The 27,773-nt window shown below is 34.7% G+C and overlaps 2 protein-coding genes and 1 long non-coding RNA gene across 35 annotated transcripts in view; 2 read left to right on the top strand and 1 right to left on the bottom strand.

Annotated features, from left to right (window-relative positions):
* LOC117329179 (tyrosine-protein kinase TXK-like) overlaps window positions 1–15,391 on the top strand; it is a 29,048-nt gene extending 13,657 nt beyond the window's left edge. Inside the window, exons 12-18 of the mRNA XM_033886977.1 lie at window positions 951–1,015; window positions 2,396–2,499; window positions 3,114–3,202; window positions 3,953–4,151; window positions 4,566–4,684; window positions 4,905–5,065; window positions 13,152–15,391. Of these exons, the coding sequence (XP_033742868.1) occupies window positions 951–1,015; window positions 2,396–2,499; window positions 3,114–3,202; window positions 3,953–4,151; window positions 4,566–4,684; window positions 4,905–5,065; window positions 13,152–13,244 (830 nt within the window). The 3' untranslated portion in view covers window positions 13,245–15,391. The remainder of the gene's footprint in view (window positions 1–950; window positions 1,016–2,395; window positions 2,500–3,113; window positions 3,203–3,952; window positions 4,152–4,565; window positions 4,685–4,904; window positions 5,066–13,151) is intronic.
* Window positions 15,392–15,606: 215 nt separating this feature from the next.
* On the top strand, window positions 15,607–21,894 carry LOC117329178. Of its 6 annotated transcripts, none has more exons than XR_004533128.1 (3): window positions 15,607–20,338; window positions 20,371–20,565; window positions 20,609–21,894. It is a non-coding gene; the product is annotated as an uncharacterized LOC117329178 (long non-coding RNA). The 6 variants fall into 6 exon arrangements; XR_004533127.1 differs by having other exon boundaries at window positions 15,607–20,370; window positions 20,412–20,565; XR_004533126.1 differs by having other exon boundaries at window positions 15,607–20,565; window positions 20,609–20,690; window positions 20,742–21,894.
* Window positions 21,895–24,215: 2,321 nt separating this feature from the next.
* LOC117329175 (anoctamin-4-like) overlaps window positions 24,216–27,773 on the bottom strand; it is a 37,283-nt gene continuing 33,725 nt past the window's right edge. For 3 of the 28 annotated variants that reach the window (XM_033886945.1, XM_033886972.1, XM_033886974.1), the window contains 2 exons: window positions 27,549–27,746; window positions 24,216–27,422 (listed from right to left, as the gene is read on the bottom strand). The gene's annotated coding sequence lies outside the window, so the exon portion shown is untranslated. Of the gene's footprint in view, window positions 27,507–27,533; window positions 27,747–27,773 lie in introns of those variants that run through there. The other 25 variants (XM_033886960.1, XM_033886961.1, XM_033886964.1 and 22 more) reach the window with 25 other exon arrangements.

Below are 27,773 nucleotides of genomic sequence, written 5' to 3'. Positions count from 1 at the left end.
CATGTAAACTACAGACATACCACTTACTATATGTTATGTAAACTACAGACATACCACTTACTATATGTTATGTACATGTAGCGGAAGATAAAACTACAGACATACCACTAACTATATGTTATGTAGCAGAAGATGAAACTATACAGACATACCACTGACTATATGTTATGTAAACTACAGACATACCACTGACTATATGTTATGTACCAGAAGATGAAACTATACAGACATACCACTGTCTATATGTTATGTAAACTACAGACATACCACTGACTATATGTTATGTAAACTACAGACATACCACTGACTATATGTTATGTACCAGAAGATAAAATTACAGACATACCACTTACTATATGTTATGTAAACTACAGACATACCACTGACTATATGATATGTAAACTACGGACATACCACTGACTATATGTTATGTAAGATAAAACTACAGACATACCACTAACTATATGTTATGTAGCAGAAGATGAAACCCCCAGAAATAACAAGATCTCCTCATTTAATTTTGAGTCTTGGACCTTATAAACTCCTCTCATGGTATAAAGGGGCCGCGGTGGCCGAGTGATGTAGGTGTCATTATCACTAGCCCTCCACCTCTTGGTTGTGAGTTTGAAACCCATTTGGGACAGTTGCCTGGTACTGACAATAGGCCGGTAGGTTTTTTCCGCGGACTCCGGCTTTCCTCCACCTCCAAACCCTTTCTCGATCCTAGATGACCCTGGCTGTTAATATGATATTAAACAAAATGACCAAACATGGTATACATTGCTTATATAACATGTTTATATCCCTGGATCTTCTTGTTTCTGCGACTTTTCATCCCCTAAAATCACACAAATATACCTATGTTTTGACAGAATGTGATTTTGTTTGCACTTAAAAGTCATGTAATGGTTAGTAGTATGTTTCACAATATAAACTGTTTTTACTTTCAGGTAAATTTGAAATTGACGCTCGTGATGTAGTAATATTAGAGGAGCTGGGATCTGGCTGTTTTGGGGTATGTATTTTAGTAAATGTGGACAGTTTGATTGATATCAGTTAAAGTCTACTTGATTCATTCTCAGCAGGTTTGTAGCTCAGCATAAGGCTTGGCGATTGCAGGATTGGATGAAACTTACACTGGTAGGTTACCTGGGTATTTATGTGGCCTATATCAATTCACCATTCAAGTGTCTCCAGACCAGGCATTACAGCATAAGCCAATTACTGTGACTGACGTAAGTTTTATACAATCACAATGAGACCACCTAGCTGGTTGTCTAATGGTTGACTGGGGCAAATCTGCTAAGAATGAATTGATCATTATCTTCGATATCCCCGCAGTTACAGATCTCACACAACTAATTATTTTACTATTGTTATTACTAATGACACCATCCCCACAATAGCTCTCTTAAAGGTCAAATGATGTGATATCAGATTAAAGTTTCTACTACCTGAGAAATGGTGCTATTGCATAGGTTTAATGGCATATAAGAGCACACCAGTACTCAAAATGGTGTAACGTTTAACCCAGATATTAAAGTACAGTGGACAATGGAACCCTAACCTGGGAAATTAATGCCTTTTTACACCTGTAATACTGTGCTATTTTATTTCCAGTAGCAAGACTGTACTTTTGTCTTCATTTAGAAATCTTTTTGTTTTCATTCCAAAAAAATCAATACATATATAAAACACAAATATGCATGAAGACGGAAAAGTATCGTTTACGTATTGTAACATTTAGTCTACAGAGGTTTAAAATAGTAAATTGTCTCACTGTTGTCAAGTAAACATTTCTAATCTGTAAGATATAGTATATGATATAATTGCTTACAGAGATAATTTCTTTGAGATTGTATAGAGTCTATTGTTATCATAAATCATCTTTATTGTAACTTAAATTACCTTTTCAACATTGAGCAACATTGAACAACACATAGTTTCTTGAAGTGAAAACAATTCCCAAGTTCAGATATTTAAAAGACCTTACTCTTTGTTCTCTTATATAAAAAGCCAAACAGCAACTGATTGACTGAACTAGTTATGTGACTCTTACAAAGCTAAATACTAACAGACTTTTCTATTGGTTTACACATAACAATTTAACATTTCAGATTATTTTGCAGACATATACAGTTTGTTTGTTTGTTTGCTTTTTCATCGCCCTGTGAACAATCAGGGTCATTTTGAGGCGGGGTCTCCTTGTAGTAGTTGGTGACTACCTCACTGAATAACATACAGGAGATTCATCACATGTCATCAAGAGTAATTAGGGTAATTTGTATTGTCCTAGGACACAGTTTATAAACAACATATACAGTAACTGTTATGAACTGTTAACATAAGCATTGTGATAACTTTGAGAACCTAATGTGTTTGTGTTTTTTCACAGGCCGTCCACAAAGGAAAGTTACGTGGAATAACAGTTGCTGTAAAACTACTGAAAGAAGGAACAATGTCGGAAGACAGCTTCATAGACGAGGCAAAGACTATGACGTAAGTTACGGACCAACATCTCCCAGGTCTATTGTATATTTGGAAGAGATTAAAGCCTTTAATTTGTGTTGACAGCTGACCAATATTAAAAAAATGTAGTAACTAAATATAAACATTATATTACAGCATTGAAAGGTACTTAATATAATTTTTGATGGGAAATAGCGTGGAACGGATATGGAAATTTCTATGAGCTGGGAGTTGTCTTTTTCATTGACATTTTTTGATCTGTTTGATTGATATTTTACTGATAAAAATTTACTGTCTGAATGTATAACATTTACTTTTATAAGGATAACATCAATTTATATTTTTTATATTACTGAGACATAACACAAGGAAAAATGAGTGTACTCTTCAAAAAAAATGTAAACCTTCAAAAGCAACGTTACAAACAGCACTGTCATCTTTTACAGAATGGGCGATTACATAAATTATAAGTCAATGAAAATGCTTGTTAAGCAAGATTAAATTATACATGTATATTGATAACATTTACTCCTGGAAGATAATTATATTTAATAATATCTTCTGAGATTGATTTTATCTTATACTTAAGGATTCCTCTTTGATATATGTTGACCTTGACATTGTTTTCTGTTGTTTTTTTTCAGACAATTAAATCACCCCAACTTAGTACAATTATATGGTATTGTAATTAAATCAAAGCCACTCCTTATTATCACAGAATTGATGAGTTCAGGTGAGTTCAGCATCATGTTTGATTTTTAATTCTAAATTAGTTTATATGATATGAATATTTAATCAAAGATAAGGTTTTTTGCAAAAACTGAATACCAGTATTATTTACTTCTCTTGTAAATTTCTTAAATGTCTTATGTTATTACAAAATTAAATCTAAAATATAGTTAATTAAAATGAAAGTGAATTAGAATTGGAACAAAATTTTTGCTTCATGATAATGTTTTGTTTTCCTATGATTTTGGTTTTAGATATAACAAAGTGAACCCATATCGATCAAGACATTAAATATTGGCCCAGAAAACTGAAAAATCTTAATAGAAATGTATGAGAATGGATTTCCATAAAAATATTTATATGAAGTTGTCTGGAAAAGTGTACACTTTGTATCTCCAACCATTATATCAAGGGAATAGATATTCAGATTAGGTTTTACTAATAGGTGTGTGTGTGTACGTGTGTGTGGAAAACTTTCTTAACACAAACAGGCTTGAAACAAATTTCAAGTCCTGATTTTGGCTCAATCTTATAACTATGTTATGGATTTTGGATATACTGTTACTGTAACGGAATAAATTCTCTGGTCTAGAATTCATAATCATCAAGTTTTACTGCATCTATGGTATAATCCCTTTTCTCCATGGGAAGTCGTTCACAGCACACACACTGGGTACACTTGACCTGGCATCTATTTCAGCCAACTTATGTACAATATTCCTGACATTAAATTCTGTATTCTTCTACATTTTAGGCTCCTTGCTCACCTACCTTCGGCGACATAAGCCTCGTCTGCTAACTAAGACGGCAGCCCTATTAGACATGTGTATTCAGGTGTGCAATGGAATGTCTTACCTGGAAAATCGACACTTTATTCACCGAGATCTCGCTGCACGTAACTGTCTTGTGGGCGACAATACAGTTGTTAAGGTTGCAGACTTTGGTTTAGCAAGGTAAAAAATGTCAGCATTTAATCTTGGAATACCATTCAACTCACTATAGTAATTTTGACACATGTATTTATTTAAAACATTTGATCTGAAATGGCAAAGAAGTTTGCAACATTGTACAGCTGCACTTGTCAAGTTTCCATAATTTTTGAATGTCTCAAATGTTGCTGAAAGAATGTGATCAAACCTTGTCAATATTAAAAACAACATGGTCACAGGCATACATCTGATAAGTCCAAATTATTCTGACATTTCATTGACTTTTTTGGCATTGGTTATCCGATACCAGACAGATATAAAAATAGTTGATAAAACATCAGAATGATTGCGACCTGATTTGTGACTCTAGGACACTATATAAATCCGATTGGACCTTGGTGTCTAACATATCTAGGTAGGTTTTGTGTTTATTACCAGGTATGTGATAGATGATGAATACCAGAGCTCACAGGGCACAAAGTTTCCAGTCAAATGGGCGTCGCCTGAGGTTCTCAGCTACACACGCTTCAGTAGCAAATCAGATGTGTGGTCAATGGGTGAGTTGTCCTTAATGCTATGTTTCTATGTAAGGCTATTGGTTATTGTAATGAACAGTGTTAGTGATGTCTGGTATTTTATAGACCACAAGGCTTGAGTGTTTGAAATTATCAGGGTTTTTTTCAGAGAAAATATATTTTCCTTTTGCAAAACATCCACTCCGCATATCAGTGTTACACTGTATTAAGTAGTCCTTCATGTCTTGTTCTATATTTGCAGGAATTCTGATGTGGGAGGTCTTTACGGGAGGAGTGATGCCATACGACAAAATGAAAAATGTTGATGTTGTAGACTTTGTTTGTAATTATGGCAAACGCCTAGAAAAACCAGCTGCATGTCCAGAGAAAATTTATAAAGTCATGATGCAGTGTTGGCATAAGGTGAGTATTCTCCTTGATTCATTGATACATGAATAATATTCAGATGAATACCAGGTATTGTGATCCTAGATTCATTGATACATGAATGACATTCAATGACACATTTCTGGTACACTATATACATCCTCTTCGTAGGAATCAGACATTTGTAAACACATGCCATATCAGCTATGCCCATGCTTCCTTCACTTCTTCCTACTGTAGATTAATATGTGTTTTTTTTGCTTTGTACATAATTCAGTGTTGATTTATTATACATTGTATATAGAATCTAGGTAATTGTACAGAATCAAGGTAAATATACAGAATCCAGGTAAATTTACAGAATTGAGATAAACTTTCCAGTGATGTGTTGATTAACTATGTTCAGACTCCTGATAAATGTCCCATCATTCTGTTGATTTACCATATACAGAGTCCAGATAAACGTCCCGATTTTGAGGAACTAAAGAAGATCTTTATTGACTTGGACAGTCAGGGTATTTAAATAGCATTTTATACATATAGCTTTCAATCCTCTAGTTCTGTAGTCTGCACACATTTGACCTGTTTGTATTACTGAACTACATACAATTTACCTGTTGATGTAGGTGTATATGTGACTACCCTACATACCTGTATAATTATAAATAAATGTTGATTTGTAATTGTATATGACTACCCTACATACCTGTATAATTATAATGTTTATTTGTAATTGTATATGACTACCCTACATACCTGTATAATTATAATGTTGATTTGTAATTGTATACATGTATATATATGACTACCCTACATACCTGTATAATTATAATGTTGATTTGATTTTATGAATCTCATAGGGTTAAGATACTTGGTGTATTTGCCATCATCATACTTGCCAACTTTCCCGATTTAGTCAGGAATTTCCCGATTCCAGACTCCCTGCCCCGTCTCCCGATCGTATAGATAAAACATAGTGTATTCTCCCGATTTTGGAGAATATGTCTTGATAACCCCGTATGGAGCCCCTATTCATCTTGTTAGATTCACTTAGGCCTATGACAGGTAACGCTTGCTGGCTGGTGAAAGACATATGTGTGGGGCATTGGTCAGTTAACTGACCTGCTCACAGACCGTAACGAAATTCTGACACTTCACTGACCGCAAGGGTGACAATACCCCGATAAATAAACAATTAATTAAAACCAATTAAGCTGAGGACGCGTGGTGATGGTTTTGTAGCAGATCAGTCATGGTTGATTAAACGCTTGTAAATGGCTTCGTATACTGCCTTTGATGTCAAGCGCATAAACAACCTCTACTTGACAGTATATATCGGACAGAAAAAATGAAAACAACACTGGCAATGTTATCAACGGAGTATCAAATTTGACAGATTACTTATTGAAATGTTAACTACATTTAAAGGGACATCACGGTAAACCAATTTTTATTTTGTATTTTTTCATATTATTGGGTATATCTTTAAAAAAAATATCCTTATGAACAATAACCATTCGAATTTGATGATATATGTATATAAAAAACATCAATTATTGATTATAAAAAGGTTATCACAATTCGTTGATCAATAGTCTGAATATGCAAATTTTGTGACATATACGATAACACGCATGCGCTCAACACACTAAAACACCTGAAAACAAAAATGGCTTCCAATGTGAATCGACTGCGATTGAAAACGATAAAAGCTTCCACAATGAAGAGAATAATTGGAAAATGGGTCAAACACAATCCTAGAATTAAACTGGGGAAGCAGTACAATACAGTTCAAACATGAAAACAGCAGTAATACAGACGCTGCTCGTATTCTGCTTGATTTCTGGATAGTAGGTCATGACAATCTCGGTAATATTTACACAAACTCGGTAATATTTATACAGTCTGTACCAGTACATCGCTACTGTCACTATACTATATGTACGGTGTTTACACTTATTTACACATAAATATATGTGCCGGAATATATACAGAACGTGTTATTTAACATTTAAACCACTGTATAATATCGTTGTCCAACTAATCCAATTCGCCTTGTAAACTATCGTGTGTTTGTGTTGCCTCGATTTCAAAACAGTTACGTGATGATTTAAAAATAATTTCCGTGCTAAATTTAGAGGGGGATTCCCAACTAAATCAAGTGGTCAAGCTGGACATGAGGATCGACTGTGAACATTGGGACAGCACAGAAACATAACTGGAAAGAAACAAAACACGTACATTCATTGAAAATTACAACGTTTTTACCGTGATGTCCCTTTAAACATTGGCTGATCTTAGATAATTAGCACAAGGAAATAAATTCACAATAACGACCATATAGACCGAAGGCCTGATTGCCGGTAGGTAACATCGTTTCAATCACCGTATCATCAGCATACTTAGTGTCAATAAGCAGAGACTTATTTTGGCAGAAACTTTCCCAATTCACATTTTGAAAGCCAAAACATGTCCACAAATACTCACTTTCTTAAACTAAATACTGTCATGTTAAAACTTTGAATTTAAGTATTAGTCACCACAGGTCTACAAAGCACGCAGTTGTAAGCCTATAGTGATTACAACTGCTAGTACAACCCTTTTTAAACGAACATTAATGTTCGGTTATTGCCATCAAGAACTGGACTGAGAAATATGACCATATTTGGTAGCCACATTCACCAATACGCCATCTACTGTCTGTTTCAATGAAATATGGCTGCCCCCATTGCCTTACGCTTCAAATAATTTACTTGCAAAAACATCTTCGTTTTATGTAGTAGTTTTACCGAAAATGTTGAAATGTATTCAGTAGATGTTTTCAAGATGCATACGATTTGAGAAATGCATAACGCTAGCGAAATGTGAAGACTAAATTAACCTGAACTTTACGAATAACTCCAGGTCAATATATTTATGTAAACAAATATTGCGCAGGCGCATTCGTCTCCGGATGTTTAGAAAGTTTTGCTCTTCCGTGTTCATTCCAAAACGGCTGACATTATAGCATCGGTCTGCAAATATGTCCGCGATTTACTTAAATGTGTATTATATATATTCTAGAATGTTACATCATTATCAACTAGATGAATATTTCTATAAATTAGAGAAAGAAATATATCAATAATGGCATACGAGACGATACATTGTATCATACTATAGGTTACTGTACTGCGTACAGTACATGTTTGCGAGAAAGGTAGATACTAGGTGGCATTTGTGGTCGGGGTGACTGGTCATAGCGTTAACATTGTCATCGATTTCCATATTCCATTTTCCTTTGACGAAAACGACCAATAAATCAAATGCAAATGATAATATCTTGTTTGCCATGTGCACGGGATTGGTTGTTGTAGGCAATACTTGGAACGTATTTACTGTTGTAAGGGAGGTAACTGCAAGATTACGGAAATCAAACGTTAAACCAATTTGATTGGTCGATTCTTCCATGCCTTTGGCAGGGGGTTTACAATCGAAGTGACAGATAACTACGGCAATATATTAAGATGATATCAACAATAACACTTTTAGATACGTCGGGTCGGCAGTTGTCATGTTTAAAATGAACAATCATATAGCTTGTTTTTATTTCGGCAAAGTCGAGAATATTTACTGAAACGGACCACAGGTGAAGCAGACTTGGAAATACCGAAACGAAGAAAAATGGGGCTCAATTATAATCACAGGCGTCTGAAGTTCTGACAGTAAACTGAGATATAATACCATAGAAAAAATAAGAGTAGATACTCTTATTTTTTCTATGGTATTATATCTCAGTTTACTGTCAGAACTCCAGACGCCTGTGATTATAATATAAATTGGCATTATTTTCAGAGAATTGACCCACATATATGTTTTTCAATGCCTAATTGTATCATATGTAAAATATTAGAGGTTTACGAATTTTAAATTAATTTTTCATTTGCGAATCGCGGCCCGATTGTCGTTAGAGTTGAATTACCGAAATGGCCGATAGTGGACCCGAATCAATATTTTTACGAGAGAATGGACCCAATATAGGATCTATTAATCTTTGGTGTGTGTATATCTAGAGACCATATGCATTTTTTTCCTTTACCTGGAAGTATTTTGAAAGAATTTGCAAATACCGAATTCACGATCAAATTTTCGATTGTGACGAACTACTGAGACGGTGTTAAGTTCATGTTAAGTCAATCTGATTGAAATCAGCTGTTACATATGTACACATGGCTACGTTTACTATGCAATACGCCTACGTATTTTTTTTTCAAAGACGGAAAACGGAAATCCGGATTATCTAAAAACAAATGCAAAAAGACTTGTGATATTCACTTAATTTAACATTCAGCCATTAATTGTTATTTGTAGTTTTATAACTTCTGAAATAGTGTGATCGATTCTCTATATAATATTGCTGTGGAACTTGTGTTATTTTTCAAACAAATTCATTTTGATAATTTTTTAATTTAGAACGTTCATCAAGTCATGTTCAAGACTTGAAATTCTCACTACACCATACTTCAAACACAGTAATCAATGAATTGATAAATTGAAAATTGAAGTCAAGCAAATGAGTTAATATTTACCTAAATAATTTTTCAATATACAACACATGTTCAGATGACTATTTGTGCCATGCTGTTACAAGATTTCAGTTATAATTCTAAAATTGAATTAGTATGTAAATATATGTTATACTGTCAATATCCACAAAGCGAGTGTAGTCTACTGTACTCGGTCATGCCGTAGATAGCGGTACATATACGTACTGCTTACATCTCGTGCTTACTTGTGTGAACTATAAATCAATAACAAAAATGGTTCATATATTTCTATATATGACTTCACAAATTATGCGGTGTCTGAAGATCTGAATGAAGTGAATAAACGATGTATTAAATTATTTTTATGAAATATTCAAGTCATAGATCATTCTTTTTTTAAAAGTACTGATTTCAGGTCCATTTTGGTAATTCAACTATAACGGCAATTAAAATACTTCTCGTTTTTTTGTTAAAGCTGGAAAACGGAAATCCGGATTATCTAAAAACAAATGCAAAAAGACTTGTGATATTCACTTAATTTGATATTCAGCCGTTAATTATTATTTGTAGTTTTATAACTTTTGATATATTGTGATGGATTCTCTATATAATATTGCTGTGGAACTTGTGTTATTTTTCAAACAAATTCATTTTAATAAGTTGTTAATTTAAAATTTTCATCAAGTCATGATCAGGACTTGAAATTCTCACTATACCATACTTCAAACACGGAGTAATCAATGAATTGATAAACTGAAAATTTACCTTAAATAATTTTTCAATATACAACACATGTTCAGATGACTATTTGTGCCATGCTGTTACAAGATTTCAGTTACAATTCTAAAATTGAATTAGTATGTAAATATATGTTATCCTGTCAATATCCACAAAGCGAGTGTAGTTTACTGTACTCAAAGTCATGCCAGTAGATAGCGGTACATATACTTACTGCTTACATCTAGTGCTTACTTGTGTGAATAAATCAATAACAAAATGGTTCATATATTTCTATATATGACTTCACAAATTATGTGGTGTCTGAAGATCTGAATGAAGTGAATAAACGATGTATTACATTATTTTTATGAAATATTCAAGTCATAGATCATTCTCTTAAAAAATATTGATTTCAAGTCCATTTTGGTAATTTTACTATGACGGCAATCAGGCCTAGAATGGCGAATAAGCCCCTAATATTTTACATATGATTAATTTTGACATTGGAGAACATAAAATTGTGTCCATTCTCTAAGCACTTGTAGAATGTACAGAATAGAGCTTCATAAATATATTCTCAAAATTACTAATTACCCCGGTAAATATAACATTTTACATAAACCTCCCATGACTGATGGTGGACTTAAACTAGCAAATCTCCTGTGTCATTCCAATTTTGATATGTGTAAATATATACACGTACTGTATATATATATATATATATATAGTTATAGATATGGAATGCTTCACAATTTGCATACAGTTATGGAATCTTATAACACCCCCAAAAATGTTCTCACCACATAAAGGTGTGATCTGTGCAATTACATTGCTGAATTGTGTGGTTCAGTATGATTGGATGATCAACATTGGAAAAGGACAATAAATAGGGAATGTGTCGTCCCATCGAATGGACTGTAATCTTTGTGATCAGGTTTGAAGTTGGAAATGAATCTTGAAGTTTTCTTTTCCTTTTTTCTGAATTATTCAATGAAGATGGTCTTTATCTGGTTGTTATTCTTTATCACATTGTTTACCATCCTGTAATTATACCAGAAGTTTATCTTCTCATATACAGATTTATTAACATCAAATGATTCCTGAACAAAAGGAGTAAAGTTTTTTGTTTTGAAGTACCATCAATGCTTGAGTACAGTTTCAATAGGATACATTCCTAATTCGGGCCTTGATTAGCAGCTCTGGTTTTGGTTTTCAGTAATTCTTTATGTGTGTTTCATCATATTAAGTTGAAATACAACTATGTATGCCAAACTAACGATGGAACAAGCCTAAATTTAGTTCATATTAGAAGTTGGCATCAATAAGGTCACAGAGTCCTGGCTGTATTATAACTGATGATGCCTTCCCGAAAGAAAGAAGACATATTTTATTTTCATCGATCCAAGATAGATCAACAAACTTCCAATTTCAATTAGGACCTTACAGAAACATGCATGTGTACAATCAAATCAGAACAGCTGCAAACATTTCAAATTATTTGCAATTAATTCCTAAACCGATATCAGTAAATTTATCAACTTAAAACTAAGAAGATTACTGATTTTGCATTAAACAATAATGTTCGTTTACAGTACTTTCAGTACTTTGATTATTTTTATTTTTGTATTATTGCCTTTGTTGTTGATCATACTTTAATTTGTCTGTTGCTACACTCGAGATCTGCAAGTTGATCGTCTGTAGGAGAAAACTTTTCACTTTTTGTCAAAAAAAAATGTACTCCTCCAAAACTCTAGAAGGAATTTCAATCAAATTTGGGCGGGGCAGACCCAAAACAGGAAATTAACCTTTTTCTAATCATATTGACATTGTATAAACAGTAAATTGTCAAGCAATATAGGTATGTAAAAGTAATTCATTATCATAATACAGTAAATAATATGTATGGTCGACCATTTTAAGTCTGTTACTTAAGAAATAATTAACGATGATTCGTGTATTATTGCAGGATATACAACGAGGACGAGGATATTTTGCAATTAAATTAATAACGAAGGCCGCAGGCCTGAGTTATTAATTAAAATTGCAAAATATCTGAGTCCGAGTTGTATATCCTGCAACAATACACGAGTCAAAGTTGATTATTTCTATTCTACCATGTACTGTTTAGTTCTGAGATCGACCTCTTTCTCATAGAAAAACAGCAAAGAAACCCCGGGAAAACCTTGTAATTTATTTCTTGAGTATTGCATTATTTGTTGATGAAATATACAGGCTATACAGTACTACTATCAAGAGCATCTATCATATGGCATTGATTTTGAAAATAAAAAAAAAGGATAAAAAAAAAAGAAAAAAAAGTGGAGGCCTCCGTAGGATTCGAACTCGCGTCGTGATAAAATATACTGAAAGACTAACCCATTAGCCCACTCGACTAAAGTAACCTTTCATGAAAAGGGTGAATATTAGATATTTAAAATTGTAACAGCCGTGACTCACGAGCGTGTATTATTGGCACGAGCGTGGGTTATTGGAAAATAATACATGGTTTTTAACCAATCAAAACTGGCGTTACATAGCAAACATGGTAGAATAGACTATAATGCATTGTCACCAGTTGTATGTTTTGTAGACATTTGTATGCTGTCGTTGCCATGCTTGTGTGTTCTGCAGTTATCAGATTTCAGTTCATTATCTTTTTTTAAATGTACCATATACTGTACTGATATCCTCCTCTTTTGGTTGGGATGTTACAGGTTTCTAAATACTAAGTAATTGTCATCAATAGGAACAAAATTATAATCATCATGGTTGAAATTGATAATAATAAAAGCCATTAATGACTTAAGTATACCACTTACTGTACCTGAAACACTTAACCAGACATCTAACTCCTGTTTTTTTCTGATGCTTTTTAGGAAACTGATCTCCGGCCAAACTTTGTAGACCTGCTCAAAATGCTTAGTGGACTTCTAGAGAGTGGAAATTATCCCTTCATTGCTCCAAATTAATGTGACAAAGTAACCAAAGACAAGCCAGCTTTAATGTGATGGTATATCTGTGATTTATATATATAGTCAGCACTGCTCCAAATATAGTCCGCACTACTTCATGAATGCAGCAAGATATCCATCATACATCATTGACATTATCTGATGAAGGCAGATACCCATAATGCTACTGCCGTGACATTCTCTGATGAAGAAAGAAACCCATAATGCTATACTGCAGTGACATTCTCTGATGAAGAAAGAAACCCATAATGCTACTGCAGTGACATTCTCTGATGAAGACAAATACCCATAATGCTACTGCAGTGACATTCTCTGATGAAGACAGATACCCATAATGCTACTGCAGTGACATTCTCTGATGAAGACAAATACCCATAATGCTATACTGCAGTGACATTCTCTGATGAAGACAAATACCCATAATGCTACTGCCGTGACATTTTCTGATGGAGGCAGATACCCATAATGCTACTGCAGTGACATTCTCAGATGAAGACAGATACCCATAATGCTATACTGCAGTGACATTCTCTGATGAAGACAAATACCCATAATGCTACTGAAGTGACATTCTCTGATGAAGACAAATACCCATAATGCTACTGCAGTGACATTCTCAGATGAAGACAGATACCCATAATGCTATACTGCAGTGACATTCTCTGATGAAGACAAATACCCATAATGCTACTGCAGTGACATTCTCTGATGAAGACAAATACCCATAATGCTACTGCAGTGACATTCTCTGATTAAGACAAATACCCATAATGCTACTGCAGTGACATTCTCTGATGAAGACAAATACCCATAATGCTATACTGCAGTGACATTCTCTGATGAAGACAAATACCCATAATGCTATACTGCAGTGACATTCTCTGATGAAGAAAAATACCCATAATGCTACTGCAGTGACATTCTCTGATGAAGGCAGATACCCATAATGCTATACTGCAGTGACATTCTCTGATGAAGGCAAATACCCATAATGCTATACTGCAGTGACATTCTCTGATGAAGACAAATACCCATAATGCTATACTGCAGTGACATTCTCTGATGGAGGCAGATACCCTAAATGCATAATTTCATTTTACTGTGATGACATTTTGTGGCCTTCCTCTACTTCAAAGAAGGACAGTTATGTGTGGAGCAAATGTTTAGATTGGACAATATATTTTGCATTCTAATGATAATATTCAGTCAGGATTTCCACATCTGCCTCAGTGAAATATTTGTAACCATATAAACCATCAGACAATTATGTGTCTGAGAGATTGTGTCATTATTATACACAGTCACATTCCAGTGGTACTAGAACTAATCTGACTCACTAAGAGTCTTGATCAACAGCTTTGTCATATAAATTGTATTATTTTATTTATGTATAACTTAATATTCATAGCAATACAATATCCATTGTGTATATATCACTAACAGATTTTAATGACTAATACCTACTCTGACTAGATGTTTACCTGTAGAAGTCTGAACAATATACAATGGACTTAGGAAGGAAATGGCAGGAAATGACAATGCCACGGACGACTTCCCGATACTTTGAATCATATTATCAATAAGCTATGAGTTTCCTAAATAGATTTTGAAAAGTAATGATAGTGCTGTTTTGTCCATGTATCAGAATAAATGAAAATGTTATCAATGATGATCCCATACTTTAAAAGTAATTAATAATTATAAAAGTATTATGATTTCCCATGATTTCCCTTGCTTTAAAAGTATCAAAATCAAAATAATATGATGTTCCCATACTTCAAAAGTAATCAAAATACTATAATGATTTTCCCATACTTTGAAAGAACTGATTAATAGAATCTTTTTCTTCCCCTTCAATGACATCACTTTATAAATAGAAACCAATCAGCATAACCCTTTCAGAGTAAGAACTCTTCATGATCAGTTTACAGGGGAACATATCAAAAGTACATGTAACACTATGGCTGCTCCCATGAAGATCGAGGTGAATATTCTGTAATAAACATATAGTGGACAAGAAGTCCTACAGTCATTAGTGTTTTAGAAGAGATAGAGGATATCTAACAGTGTCTTCAGTAATACCAAATATATTTCACGAGTGGGGCTAATATTTTGATATTTTTCACGAGTGCGCAGCACGAGTGAAAAATATCAAAATATTAGCCACACGAGTTAGATATTCTGTTTATTACATTTTTTATCAACGAAAACCCTACCCCGTTTGCTAACTAGGCCTACAGCGATAATTTGTAAACAAAAAAAGTAGTTTCCCCTGTCCAGGTGCTGACATATATGTCGGGCTTTCTGATTGGTCAATTATTTTGGTATTTTCTAATCACTAATTTGATTGGTCAAATCAGCAAAAGTGATATTTTTCACTAGTGAAAAATATGATATTTTATCACTTTTATAGAATGAATAATTTTGATATTTCACTGGTAAAAATGTAATGATATAACCTACTACTGCATTGGGAACATTCCAGATGTGCGTATCATGTAATTAAGCTGAACTGAGTATCAAAATTAAACATTGACTTGGCGGTGTTCACATAGACTAAAATGCCTGATAATAGGCTTTTCCACCACCTAAATATCTCAGTCAGTCAAAAGGGCACTGAAATTCTGAGTGCAATCAACTGTGGTTATCTGATGATGGGGTTGAACAGGTCAAATAGGGACAAATATGTGCATGATGGGAGAAAAATCTGGAAATGATGGGAGAAAATGCCATCTCATACAATGTACATGCAATTTATTCTATCATCGCCTGGGCTGGTGGACATGAGCCTATGCTGTGCTGCGGCATCTTGTCACCATTCGTCGTCAACTTTTCATTCAAACAACTTCGTCTCAATAACCAAGAGGCCCAGAGATCTGTCATTGGACTTGTTGTTGCCAGTATATAAATAAATGTTTCTAGATGATGTCTACCATAATAATGCTCACTTTTAATGATATGGTCACACCTTGTGAGCTTCGATCCTAAACCAAGCACATTTTCTTACTTAATACAGATATTTCTTGGCTGTATTAATATTGTGAACATTGTTTTTTTTAACATACACACATTCCTGATTTTTTTTTCTGTTCCTTTGCCATGTTGAGACCTAACACTTTGTCATTAGATAGATATCACTTCATTTTGGGCTGTGATCATTAAAAGTTACTGATGCTATAGAAAATGTTGAATCACCAAAATTATATACCTTTGATTTTAAAAAAGAAAATATGCTATGATTGTTGATCATTAGTTATTTATTTATACCTAGACATTATTATTGTTACAAGGCCAGAGTAATGATGTAGATATTTTTTCCCTAACCAGTAAAAAAAACATTTTTGTATTAGTACTTCAGATAGGGTAATAATTTATGCTGAGGCTCCAGTGAGCGTCGGAGAATAGTATCAAGTGACATTGTAGTTTGGTTTGTAAATTGTCTATATACCATTAATCATTTTATATTTTTCTGTGCTCAATATCACAGCATTTTTTTAAAAATTTGTAGCGTTTTGTATATTGTGCTGATGTATATTTTGTATGCATAAAACAGTAGGCGTAATGATTGTCTATTTGAAAATACTTACAGACACATGTAACTTGTACAGGATTTAATGTGTTATACAATCACTTTGATAAGAAGTATACATTCCAATAGTGCTGTTTTTATACAATTTTATAAAGAGCTGCTGATTTGTCTTCCTGCCTAGAGATATAGTATATATCCAGCTGCCTTTATGAAATAATAGTAACATTCACTTTATCAATGGATTGTTTTTGTCAATTTTGTAAATCACCTTTCAACAATAATTTGTCCAATTGCTGACTCAATCAAAAAGATAGCTTAAGAAATATATTTATATTTCTAATAGTTAAAACCAGACAGTCAAGGAATGGATCAAAGCGTTTATGCCAAAGGAATGTCATGTCTCAGAATCTTTAGTGCCATTTTAGTTGATGGTTGGTATAGTGACTTTCAATAAATCCATACTTATATCATTTACAATGTATACAATCACAATTCTACTACCTGGCCTGCCATGTCATACAATTACTGTATATCTGATACATATGGTATACATCATCTATTATTACATGTGTTACAATCTTCTATTTCTATTATCAGAACGTAGGTCAACAATCTTCTGCAACAGATATTTCTATTATTAGAATGTAGGTCAACAATCTTCAGCAAGTTATTTCTGTTATTAGAATGTAGGTCAACAATCTTCTGCAACAGTTATTTCTATTATTAGAATGTAGGTCAACAATCTTCAGCAAGTTATTTCTGTTATTAGAATATAGGTCAACAATCTTCTGCAACAGTTATTTCAATTTTTAGAATGTGGGTCAGCAATCTTATTATTAGAATGTGGGTCAACAATCTTCTGCAGGTTATTTCTATTATGAGAATGTAGGTCAACAATCTTCAGCAAGTTATTTCTGTTATTAGAATGTAGGTCAATAATCTTCTGCAAGTTATTTCTATTATTAGAATGTAGGCCAACAATCTTCTGCATGCTATTTCTATTATTAGAATGTAGGTCAACAATCTTCTCAAAGTTATTTCTATTATTAGAATATTGAAGGTTAACACTCTTCTACAACAGTTATTTCTATTATTAGAATGTAGGTCACATGGTTATTTATCCGTCACTGATTTTGCATTAATATTGTCAATGAATAGAAATTCCTAAAACAGTTTCCTAGTTATAGTATTATTTTTGAGATTGTTTTTACTGGAAGAGTTTTCCGAAAATCATATCTAAAATGTTGACTTAATAGGATAGCCAACTTCATCATCATATGATCTCTAATCTGAAATCTGAGATAGATCAGTTGGTAAGAGCATCTGCCTACATCATCTCGGATGAAGATTTGAGGTGTGTGGTACGATGCTCCCTGCCCAAAGTGGTTGTACCGTGTTCTCGGAAAGCTGAGAATTAGACTGATCTGTGCTGTTGTGGTTGTGTCCTCCGACATTAAACACATAAAGCCTTATCTGTAATTAGTTCCTATTGTTCTCTTTTGTTCCCTTCCTCAATGTTTAAAAAGGATATGTTATTCAGTGAGGTAGCCGCCATCTACTACAAGGAAACCTCACTATTAGAGAATAACCATGGCTGTTCATGAGGTGCTTAACCCAACAAGCAATACAACTAATTGATTCCATATATAGTCCAGTGAATACATTACATATCAACAGTTTAGCTGGAGGACACATGTAAAATCAAATGATGCATGCTATAATTATGTATCAGGTATATAGTAAATATCACCTGTCATGCTTCTCATTCAAGCAATCAATAATTTCCATATGTATAATATGCATTGTCAAAAAACTGCAGTGATGAAAGATCTTGTCATTACCATATCTCAAAATCAAGAATGTTTCAATTTGTCACCTATAGTTAAAACCTCTCTCAATCGATTTTATTATATTAACAATCGTACAGTCTGTTAATCTAAACAATATTAAGTTCCTTAAACTGATTTTTTTATTTTGTTCAGAAGTAATGGAATTTCTGGAGATTACTGCATTAATCACAATTTGAGCAGGCCATTATATAGCCAGTGTAGATATTTAGCCAGTGTGATCACCTTGAACATTTTCCAGCATCTAATGATATTTGGAGTTCTGCTTTATATAGCAAATTAAGTACCTAAGGAATGTTTTTTCTTCTAGATGCCTTTCTGGTATGTAAACAAATGTATACCTGGTAATCATCTGTTCAGTTTTCTACAAATAGATTGTCGTCTATGAATGATGAATCTGGCGTAAATTATACACTTGTAAAAGATCTATTTGTGTGTCTGCAAGATATCTTGAAAATGAAATGGATTGAGTGTACATGCTATGACCACATATATACTATATATAGCACACTTGGTGATTACCGTAATTTACTATATGAGCTTCCATGTCCAACATGACCGACATCCCAGCTAACACGTCCACATTGCACTTCATAGTGCTGCTTATTTTTATACAATTTAAAATGTATTTCTTATAAAAGTGTATGTTGTGCTGTCATTTGTAGAGTTGTACCATAATATACATGTATATAGTGTAATATATACGTATAAACGGTGTTATATACATGTACATGTATACCGTGTATGTTTTACATCCCGATTCACCTGCAATAATACTTTTAGTTATAGGTTCATTACATCATTGTAAAAAATATTATGATCCATGTGATGCCAAAATGCACAGTTACTTGATAGGTGCTTCCACATTTGTGAACAAAATGATGAAGACAAATTTTTTTGTTTATCTTAAGTCAAAATGGCCAGGAACAAATGAGTTATGTTTAGAAAATGTAAATTTTTTTTTTATTATTATTATTTTGTAAATTGTACTGGAAGGTGAGAATTTATGGAAAGAGGCAAGCAGAAACAAAGATCAAACTGATAGTGTTATATATTATTATATTACAACTTAATTATTTGATATGACACGATTGATTTAGATTTGTTTTTTATTAATGATGCAAACACTTTTGTAATGATTGTGAAATCGTTTTATAAATGACAATTTTCCGAGGTTTTCAGAGATTTTATCTGCTGATTTTTGGGAGGTCAGGTTTTATTTACTGAACATGATGTTCTGGTATTTTCATTATGAGAATATGTGAGTTAAAAACAGTGTCCAAGAGGAGGTAAAAACCTTCAAAATGTGTTATACTAGAGATGTGTAATGAGTGCATGCAGGTGTTACATTATTGTATCACACAGACCTAACTTGTAGGTATAACATGTGATCGGTCATCTGTCCTCATTACTTGTAGGTATAACATGTGATCGGTCATCTGTCCTCATTAACTTGTAGGTATAACATGTGATCGGTCATCTGTCCTCATTAACTTGTAGGTATAACATGTGAACGGTCATCTGTCCTCATTAACTTGTAGGTATAACATGTGATCGGTCATCTGTCCTCATTAACTTGTAGGTGTAACATGTGATCGGTCATCTGTCCTCAGTAACTTGTAGGTATAACATGTGATCGGTCATCTGTCCTCAGTAACCTGTAGGTAAAACATGTGATCGGTCATCTGTCCTCAGTAACTTGTAGGTACATACATGTATAACATGTGATCGGTCATCTGTCCTGTAGGTATAACATGTGATCGGTCATCTGTTCTCAGTAACTTGTAGGTATAACATGTGATCGGTCATCTGTCCTCATTAACTTGTAGGTATAACATGTGATCGGTCATCTGTCCTCATTACTTGTAGGTATAACATGTGATCGGTCATCTGTCCTGTAGGTATAACTTGTGATCGGTCATCTGTCCTCAGTAACTTGTAGGTATAACATGTGATCGGTCATCTGTCCTCATTAATACTTGTAGGTATAACATGTGATCGGTCATCTGTCCTCAGTAACCTGTAGGTATAACATGTGATCGGTCATCTGTCCTCAGTAACTTGTAGGTACATACATGTATAACATGTGATCGGTCATCTGTCCTCAGTAACTTGTAGGTATAACATGTGATCGGTCATCTGTCCTCAATAACTTGTAGGTATAACATGTGATCGGTCATCTGTCCTCATTAACTTGTAGGTATAACATGTGATCGGTCATCTGTCCTCATTAACTTGTAGGTATAACATGTGATCGGTCATCTGTCCTCATTACTTGTAGGTATAACATGTGATCGGTCATCTGTCCTCAGTAACCTGTAGGTATAACATGTGATCGGTCATCTGTCCTCATTAACTTGTAGGTATAACATGTGATCGGTCATCTGTCCTGTAGGTATAACATGTGATCGGTCATCTGTTCTGTAGGTATAACATGTGATCGGTCATCTGTCCTGTAGGTATAACATGTGATCGGTCATCTGTCCTCAGTAACTTGTAGGTATAACATGTGATCGGTCATCTGTCCTGTAGGTATAACATGTGATCGGTCATCTGTCCTCAGTAACTTGTAGGTATAACATGTGATCGGTCATCTGTCCTCAGTAACTTGTAGGTATAACATGTGATCGGCCATCTGTCTTAAGTAACTTGTAGTGTCTTGTGTACTTAGACTTTCCATTTTCCATTCCTGTATTAGATCTATTTTTGATGAATTATAACGTTATACCCTTAGTGTAGTAACTTACTGTCCATTCCTAAGTTTGTCAGTTCTGTTGATGTGAGATAGGATACAAGATTTTATTTACAGAACAATGTTCATATGAATGGTGTTTTATGAATGTGTGTGATTTTATCTGCTTCACAAACTCTTATTTCATAATTAAAGCTTAAATTTGTAAGAATGCATGGTCAATAATAGAAAATGCTGAATTGTCCTTATATACTGTATATACATAAAAAACATGTATATAGATAGATATATTTATGAGGCGATATATACTTACATGACACTGATTTCTATATATATGTATTACTAACATGAAGAGATTTTACAGCTGTGTGCATCACCTTGTATGGTCCTAGTGCTCTGTAGTAAGCACAGCCTGTACATGTCAGTGATTTGATATGGTGTATCCATAGTAACAAGGCCTTGTAGGATACATATTTTAGACCCATATAAATTGTTTCTGTTTACCTATGTTAAGTTTCTAATTAAACCATGATAAAACAATATGTAAATTCAATACAGTAAAATAATTATTATACAAAATATTGGCTTGTCGTAATTTGTTGTCGATTATTTTCAGCATAACTTGTCAGAATTTGTTTACCAGGAACTAAGTATATTGGAATGCATGCATGGTCAACATAACAAGAGTACAGCAGGTGGAACAATATATATCTGTTGAATGCCATATATTGTTTTATGATATCTTGCATTAAAATGAGATCATTAAACAGTTGCTGTAGTTGGCTTCAGTTTGAGAAAAGCAATATTAGGGTCTCCAACTCATTCAACATATCATGATTATACAGCCAACCAAGTATAAAAGACATTGATAGAAAACTGTAGAAAATGCTAGAAGTAGATCTCTGGACAAGATTCAAGTACTAGAAATAAATAATGGGCAATAACTTCTCCAAAAATAGTTGAATCAAACTTTTTTTTTTTTTGGGGGGGGGGGGGGGGGGGGGGGGGGGCGGAGGAATATAACGTGATACCATTGCTATAATACATTCAAAGCTGTTTGAAAAAATATAGATCTCCGGACAAAAATTAAAAACTGAAATGAACAAAGGTCAATAACCTTTGCAAAAATAATTGAGTTAAAACTCTTTTAATGCAAGCACAACTTCATATCATGATTAGTAATCCTACCAAGTTTCAAAGAAATTGGTAAAAAAAATGTAAGAGTAGATCTCTGGACTAAAAAATAAAACACAGAAATAAAGTTGAACAAGCATGCTGGGTATTGGTGAAGTAATGCATGTCCCCTACTGGGCCCCTCTTAGTTAGAATAGTTAGTGATCAACCTTGACCTTGACCCAAAAACCCTGAAACTCAAACTTGATTTGAAGCTACTCATACTGAAGTTACACACTTTGAAGCATCGATGAGATAAGTGTGAAAAAATGAGTGACAGACGGACAGACAGGGAGGAAACCTATAGTCCGGCTTCACTGGTAGGGGACTAATAACTTTTGTGAAAATATCTGAATCAATATTTCTTCAGGGAAGCACAACATATCATGAATACATTAGCTTATCAAGTTTCAAAGTGGTAAAAAAAGTAAGCAATCTCCGGACAAAAAAACCATGTACGGAAATAAACAAAGGAGAATAACTTCTGCAAAAATAGTCCAATCAAAATTCTTTTTAAGGAAACGCAACTTCATATTACAATTAAAATGTATACAAAGTTTTAAAGAGATCAGTAAAAATAATGGAGATCTCCAGTCAAACCAAAGTTTACACCGTCCAGACAGATGACACCATACCATAATACTCCAGTCATACATAACAGGCATGTAAACATGAGTACAGTACATATTCCACGGAAATAAAGGTTCTTCAGTGGGACCAAGTGTAGACAGAAATAAATTCATACTTTTAGTGACATTGACCAACCTGTATAAAGCTTGAGTATTGATTGGCCTGCAGGAACTTCAGGTTAAAATAATATTTCAATTTGGAACCAATTTTCTATTTATAGTAATTAAGGGTAACCTTGACCTTTGACCTTCCGCCCTGTAATGTTGTTTGTTTGCTGGGTTTATTGCCCTGTGAACAGCCAAGGTCATTTTGAGGCGGGGTCTCCTTGTAGTAGTTGGTGACTACCTAACTGAACAACATAGGTGAGGCTCCTCCCATGCAATCCAGAGCGACTAGCGGTAAGTGTTTTGCTAGAGGACTGTCAAAATCACAACAGCACAGACCGGCCCATTTCCAAGCTGATCTGGAGAAACACAAACCGTCATTGGTGGGGAGCATCGAACCACGCACTTTGGATCTTCAACCGAGGTTAGTACTTGGCTGGCACTCTAAACAACTGAGCTATCGAGGCCCCCAAAAGCACAAAGCAAGATATTACAGCAAGGAAGTTTCAAGTATCATTGGCCTATGGAAACTATATTATAAATCATAAAGTTCAACCTGCCAGACCAATTTGTTTTTATAATACAAGAGGCCAGTCACATGCCATCCACAGCAATTACAGTAACATGTCTTACCCAACTATTACAGCACAGACGGTCCATTTCTAAGCTTCCTTGGATCTTCAACTGAGGTTACATAGGCCAACACTAACCGACTGAGCTATCCCGGCCACCTTCACTAAGGAAGCACTAAATGGTGCCAAGTATCATTAGCCTACAGTCAGATCCTAAGCCAGGTTTAATTCTTTCATAGAAACTTTTGGGTTGACGACCTTTAAAGCAACTGACATGTAAAACCATTAAAATCTCTATCCCAACACCAGGTGATGTGTTTCAGCAATAAAATCTGGAGAACACTGCAACTTCAAACACTGAAAGAAAAACTTTGTCAGAAATATAGTGTCAATTAATAGAAAAATATAGTGCAACACACGATTCTAACTTTTTCATCTTTATTAGTTTGTATCAGTACTAAAAGCATACATTATAAATATTTCTTAAAAATCACATAATAATATTGGACATAAATGTAGAAAAGTGCTCCATGCATGTACTCTAAAATATATAACAAATGTACATCCATAGTGTGTGGACGGAAATATCTGGTAAGTAGATCTATCACAGCAATAATATAAAATATAGGTAAACTACACCAATAAGTTATTCTGTTGTATTCGTTAAAAAAATCTGAAGTAAGTATGGAGTAAATAAGTTGTATTACAATCTATAATAAGGTCAGTTGTGGCCTCGAACAGACTCAACAGGTAACAATACTCATTACACTTATACAAGTAGTTTGTTATTTTACCGACGACAAAAAGCCTATGTTTGGAGTTCTATATAGATGATCTCCTGCCTGGATTCCATATTGTTACATACATTCATTGTAAGTAAAAAATATATTGATCCATGAAGTAACAGTAATGAGTAAAATTAACTTTTATGACACAGTAAATGCCTTAGAAAAATTTTTCAAGATGGCCCAGCAGTTTTCACCAAATAAAGCTTCACACATTAGTTAGGATAAGAAACTACCCTGGTACAAGTACTGTAAGTTTACAATGTGACAATTTTATTTTATTTAAGAATAAATCACTGCAACCAGTACAAATCATCCGTACACCAGGATAGATATTCATCTAATATATATACGCTCAAAATATATTAAGTTTAGTTTCATCCCTGTCATCAATAGCACCAAAAAGCCAGAGTTTCTGTCACCTTACTTCAAAGGTAGTTGAGGTACATAGGAGATATTACATATTTCCAGTCAATATCATATACAATGTATATTTCATGAGTATGACAGATAAAGAAAGCTCACATGTACGAGTGACGCAATGGAAAAATCTGTTGTATCATGAACTATAGAGTTAGCATTAATCTATAATCCTTTCTGAAGCTGTGTCCATCTGACCCTGACTGATATATAGTTACTTTTTTTTTTTTTTTTAAATAACAACCCCTGTTTAAATTCATAGCATCCTTTTCAGAACATTTCATTCATTCTTGTAAAACATTTCACTTCATGTGAAAATTACTTTTGGCTTTAAGGCTCTTCCAGATAATATAAGCCAGAACAATTTGCTTTGACATCAAATTCCAAAGGCCATGAATACACTAAAGTAATGTCAGCTTATCAAAAGTTTAGGCCCAGTAATTAGAAGCAAGGAAAACTATCTCAGAGCTATTAAGGCTTAAGACGGATAAAATCTGTAGAATCTTGCAGTTAATTGATACATGAGACACCAAGAATACAGAACTACCGAAATGGAACAAAATGTTCACAAGTTAATGTCCCAGGGTACTACTGATAACTAATGTTGCTGCTGTATTGCAGGAAATATCTGTTTTAAAGGTACTTTAAACCAAAGTCAGACTTTTATGGCAGACGTTTAAGTTGATCTGGAGAGATGGGACAAGCTGTTACAATCCTTGCTTGTACCTCTATAATCCTAGGTTGTTCACTTCTATAACCCCAGCAGGACCCTTTATATCCCTTATAATCCTAGTTGTTAGTATATAACCCACGCTGGAACCTCGATAACCTAAGCTGGTACCTCACTGAGTCTATAACCCTGGCTGGTAACCTCTATAACCCAAGCTGGTACCTCTATAACCCTGGATGGTAGCTCTATAACCCTGGATGGTACCTCTATGACCCTGGAGATTACCTCTATACACGTAACCCTGGATGGTACCTCTATAACCCTGGATGGTACCTCTATAACCCTGGATGGTACCTCTATAACCCTGGATGGTACCTCTATAACCCTGGATGGTAACCTCTATAACCCTAGCTAGGTGGTACCTCTATAGCCCTGGATGGTAACCTCTATAGCCCTGGATGGTACCTCCATGACCCTAGCTGGTACCTCTATAACCCTAGATGGTACATCTATAACCCTGGATGGTACCTCTATAACCCAAGCTGGTACCTCCATGACCCTGGATGGTACCTCTATAACCCTGTATGGTACCTCTATAACCCTGGATGGTACCTCTATAACCCTGGAAAGTACCTCTATAACCCTGGATGTTAACCTCTATAACCCTACCTAGCTGGTACCTCTATAACCCTGGATGGTACCTCTATAACCCTGTATGGTACCTCTATAACCCTGGATGGTACCTCTATAACCCTGGATGGTACCTCTATAACCCTGGATGGTACCTCTATAACCCTGGATGGTACCTCTATAACCCTGTATGGTACCTCTATAACCCTGGATGGTACCTCTATAACCCTGGATGGTAACCTCTATAACCCAAGCTGGTACCTCTATAACCCTGGATGGTACCTCTATAACCCTGGATGGTACCTCTATAACCCTGTATGGTACCTCTATAACCCTGGATGGTACCTCTATAACCCTGGATGGTAACCTCTATAACCCAAGCTGGTACCTCTATAACCCTGGATGGTACATCTATAACCCTTGATGGTACCTCTATAACCCAAGCTGGTACCTCTATAACCCTAGATGGTACCTCTATAACCCAAGCTGGTACCTCTATAACCCAAGCTGGTACATCTATAACCCAAGCTGGTACCTCTATAACCCAAGCTGGTACATCTATAACCCAAGCTGGTACCTCTATAACCCTAGATGGTACCTCTATAACCCTAGATGGTACCTCTATAACCCAAGCTGGTACCTCTATAACCCAAGCTGGTACCTCTATAGCCCTGGCTGGTACCTTTATGACCCTTGCTGGTACCTCTATAAACCAAGCTGGTACCTCTATAACCCTAGCTTGTACCTCTATAACCCAAGCTTGTACCTCTATAACCCTAGCTTGTACCTCTATAACCCTAGCTGGTATCTCTATAACCCTAAATGGTACCTCTATAACCCAAGCTGGTACCTCTATAACCCTAGCTTGTACCTCTATAACCCTAAATGGTACCTCTATAACCCTAAATGGTACCTCTATAACCCAAGCTGGTACCTCTATAACCCAAGCTGGTACCTCTATAACCCTAGCTTGTACCTCTATAACCCTAAATGGTACCTCTATAACCCTAAATGGTACCTCTATAACCCAAGCTGGTACCTCTATAACCCTAAATGGTACCTCTATAACCCAAGCTGGTACCTCTATAACCCAAGCTGGTACCTCTATAACCCTAGCTTGTACCTCTATAACCCTAAATGGTACCTCTATAACCCTAAATGGTACCTCTATAACCCTAGCTGGTACCTCTATAACCCTAGCTGGTATCTCTATAACCCTGGATGGTACCTCTATAACCCTAAATGGTACCTCTATAACCCAAGCTGGTACCTCTATAACCCTAGCTGTTACCTCTATAACCCTAGCTTGTACCTCTATAACCCTAGCTTGTACCTCTATAACCCAAGCTGGTACCTCTATAACCCTAAATGGTACCTCTATAACCCAAGCTGGTACCTCTATAACCCTAGCTGGTACCTCTATAACCCTAGCTGGTACCTCTATAACCTTAAATGGTACCTCTATAACCCTAAA

This window comes from Pecten maximus, chromosome 6 (genome assembly GCF_902652985.1).
Source record: "Pecten maximus chromosome 6, xPecMax1.1, whole genome shotgun sequence".
NCBI lineage: Eukaryota > Metazoa > Mollusca > Bivalvia > Pectinida > Pectinidae > Pecten > Pecten maximus.
Note: the sequence above shows the minus strand (reverse complement) of the source record. Positions and strands in the feature narration are given on the sequence as shown.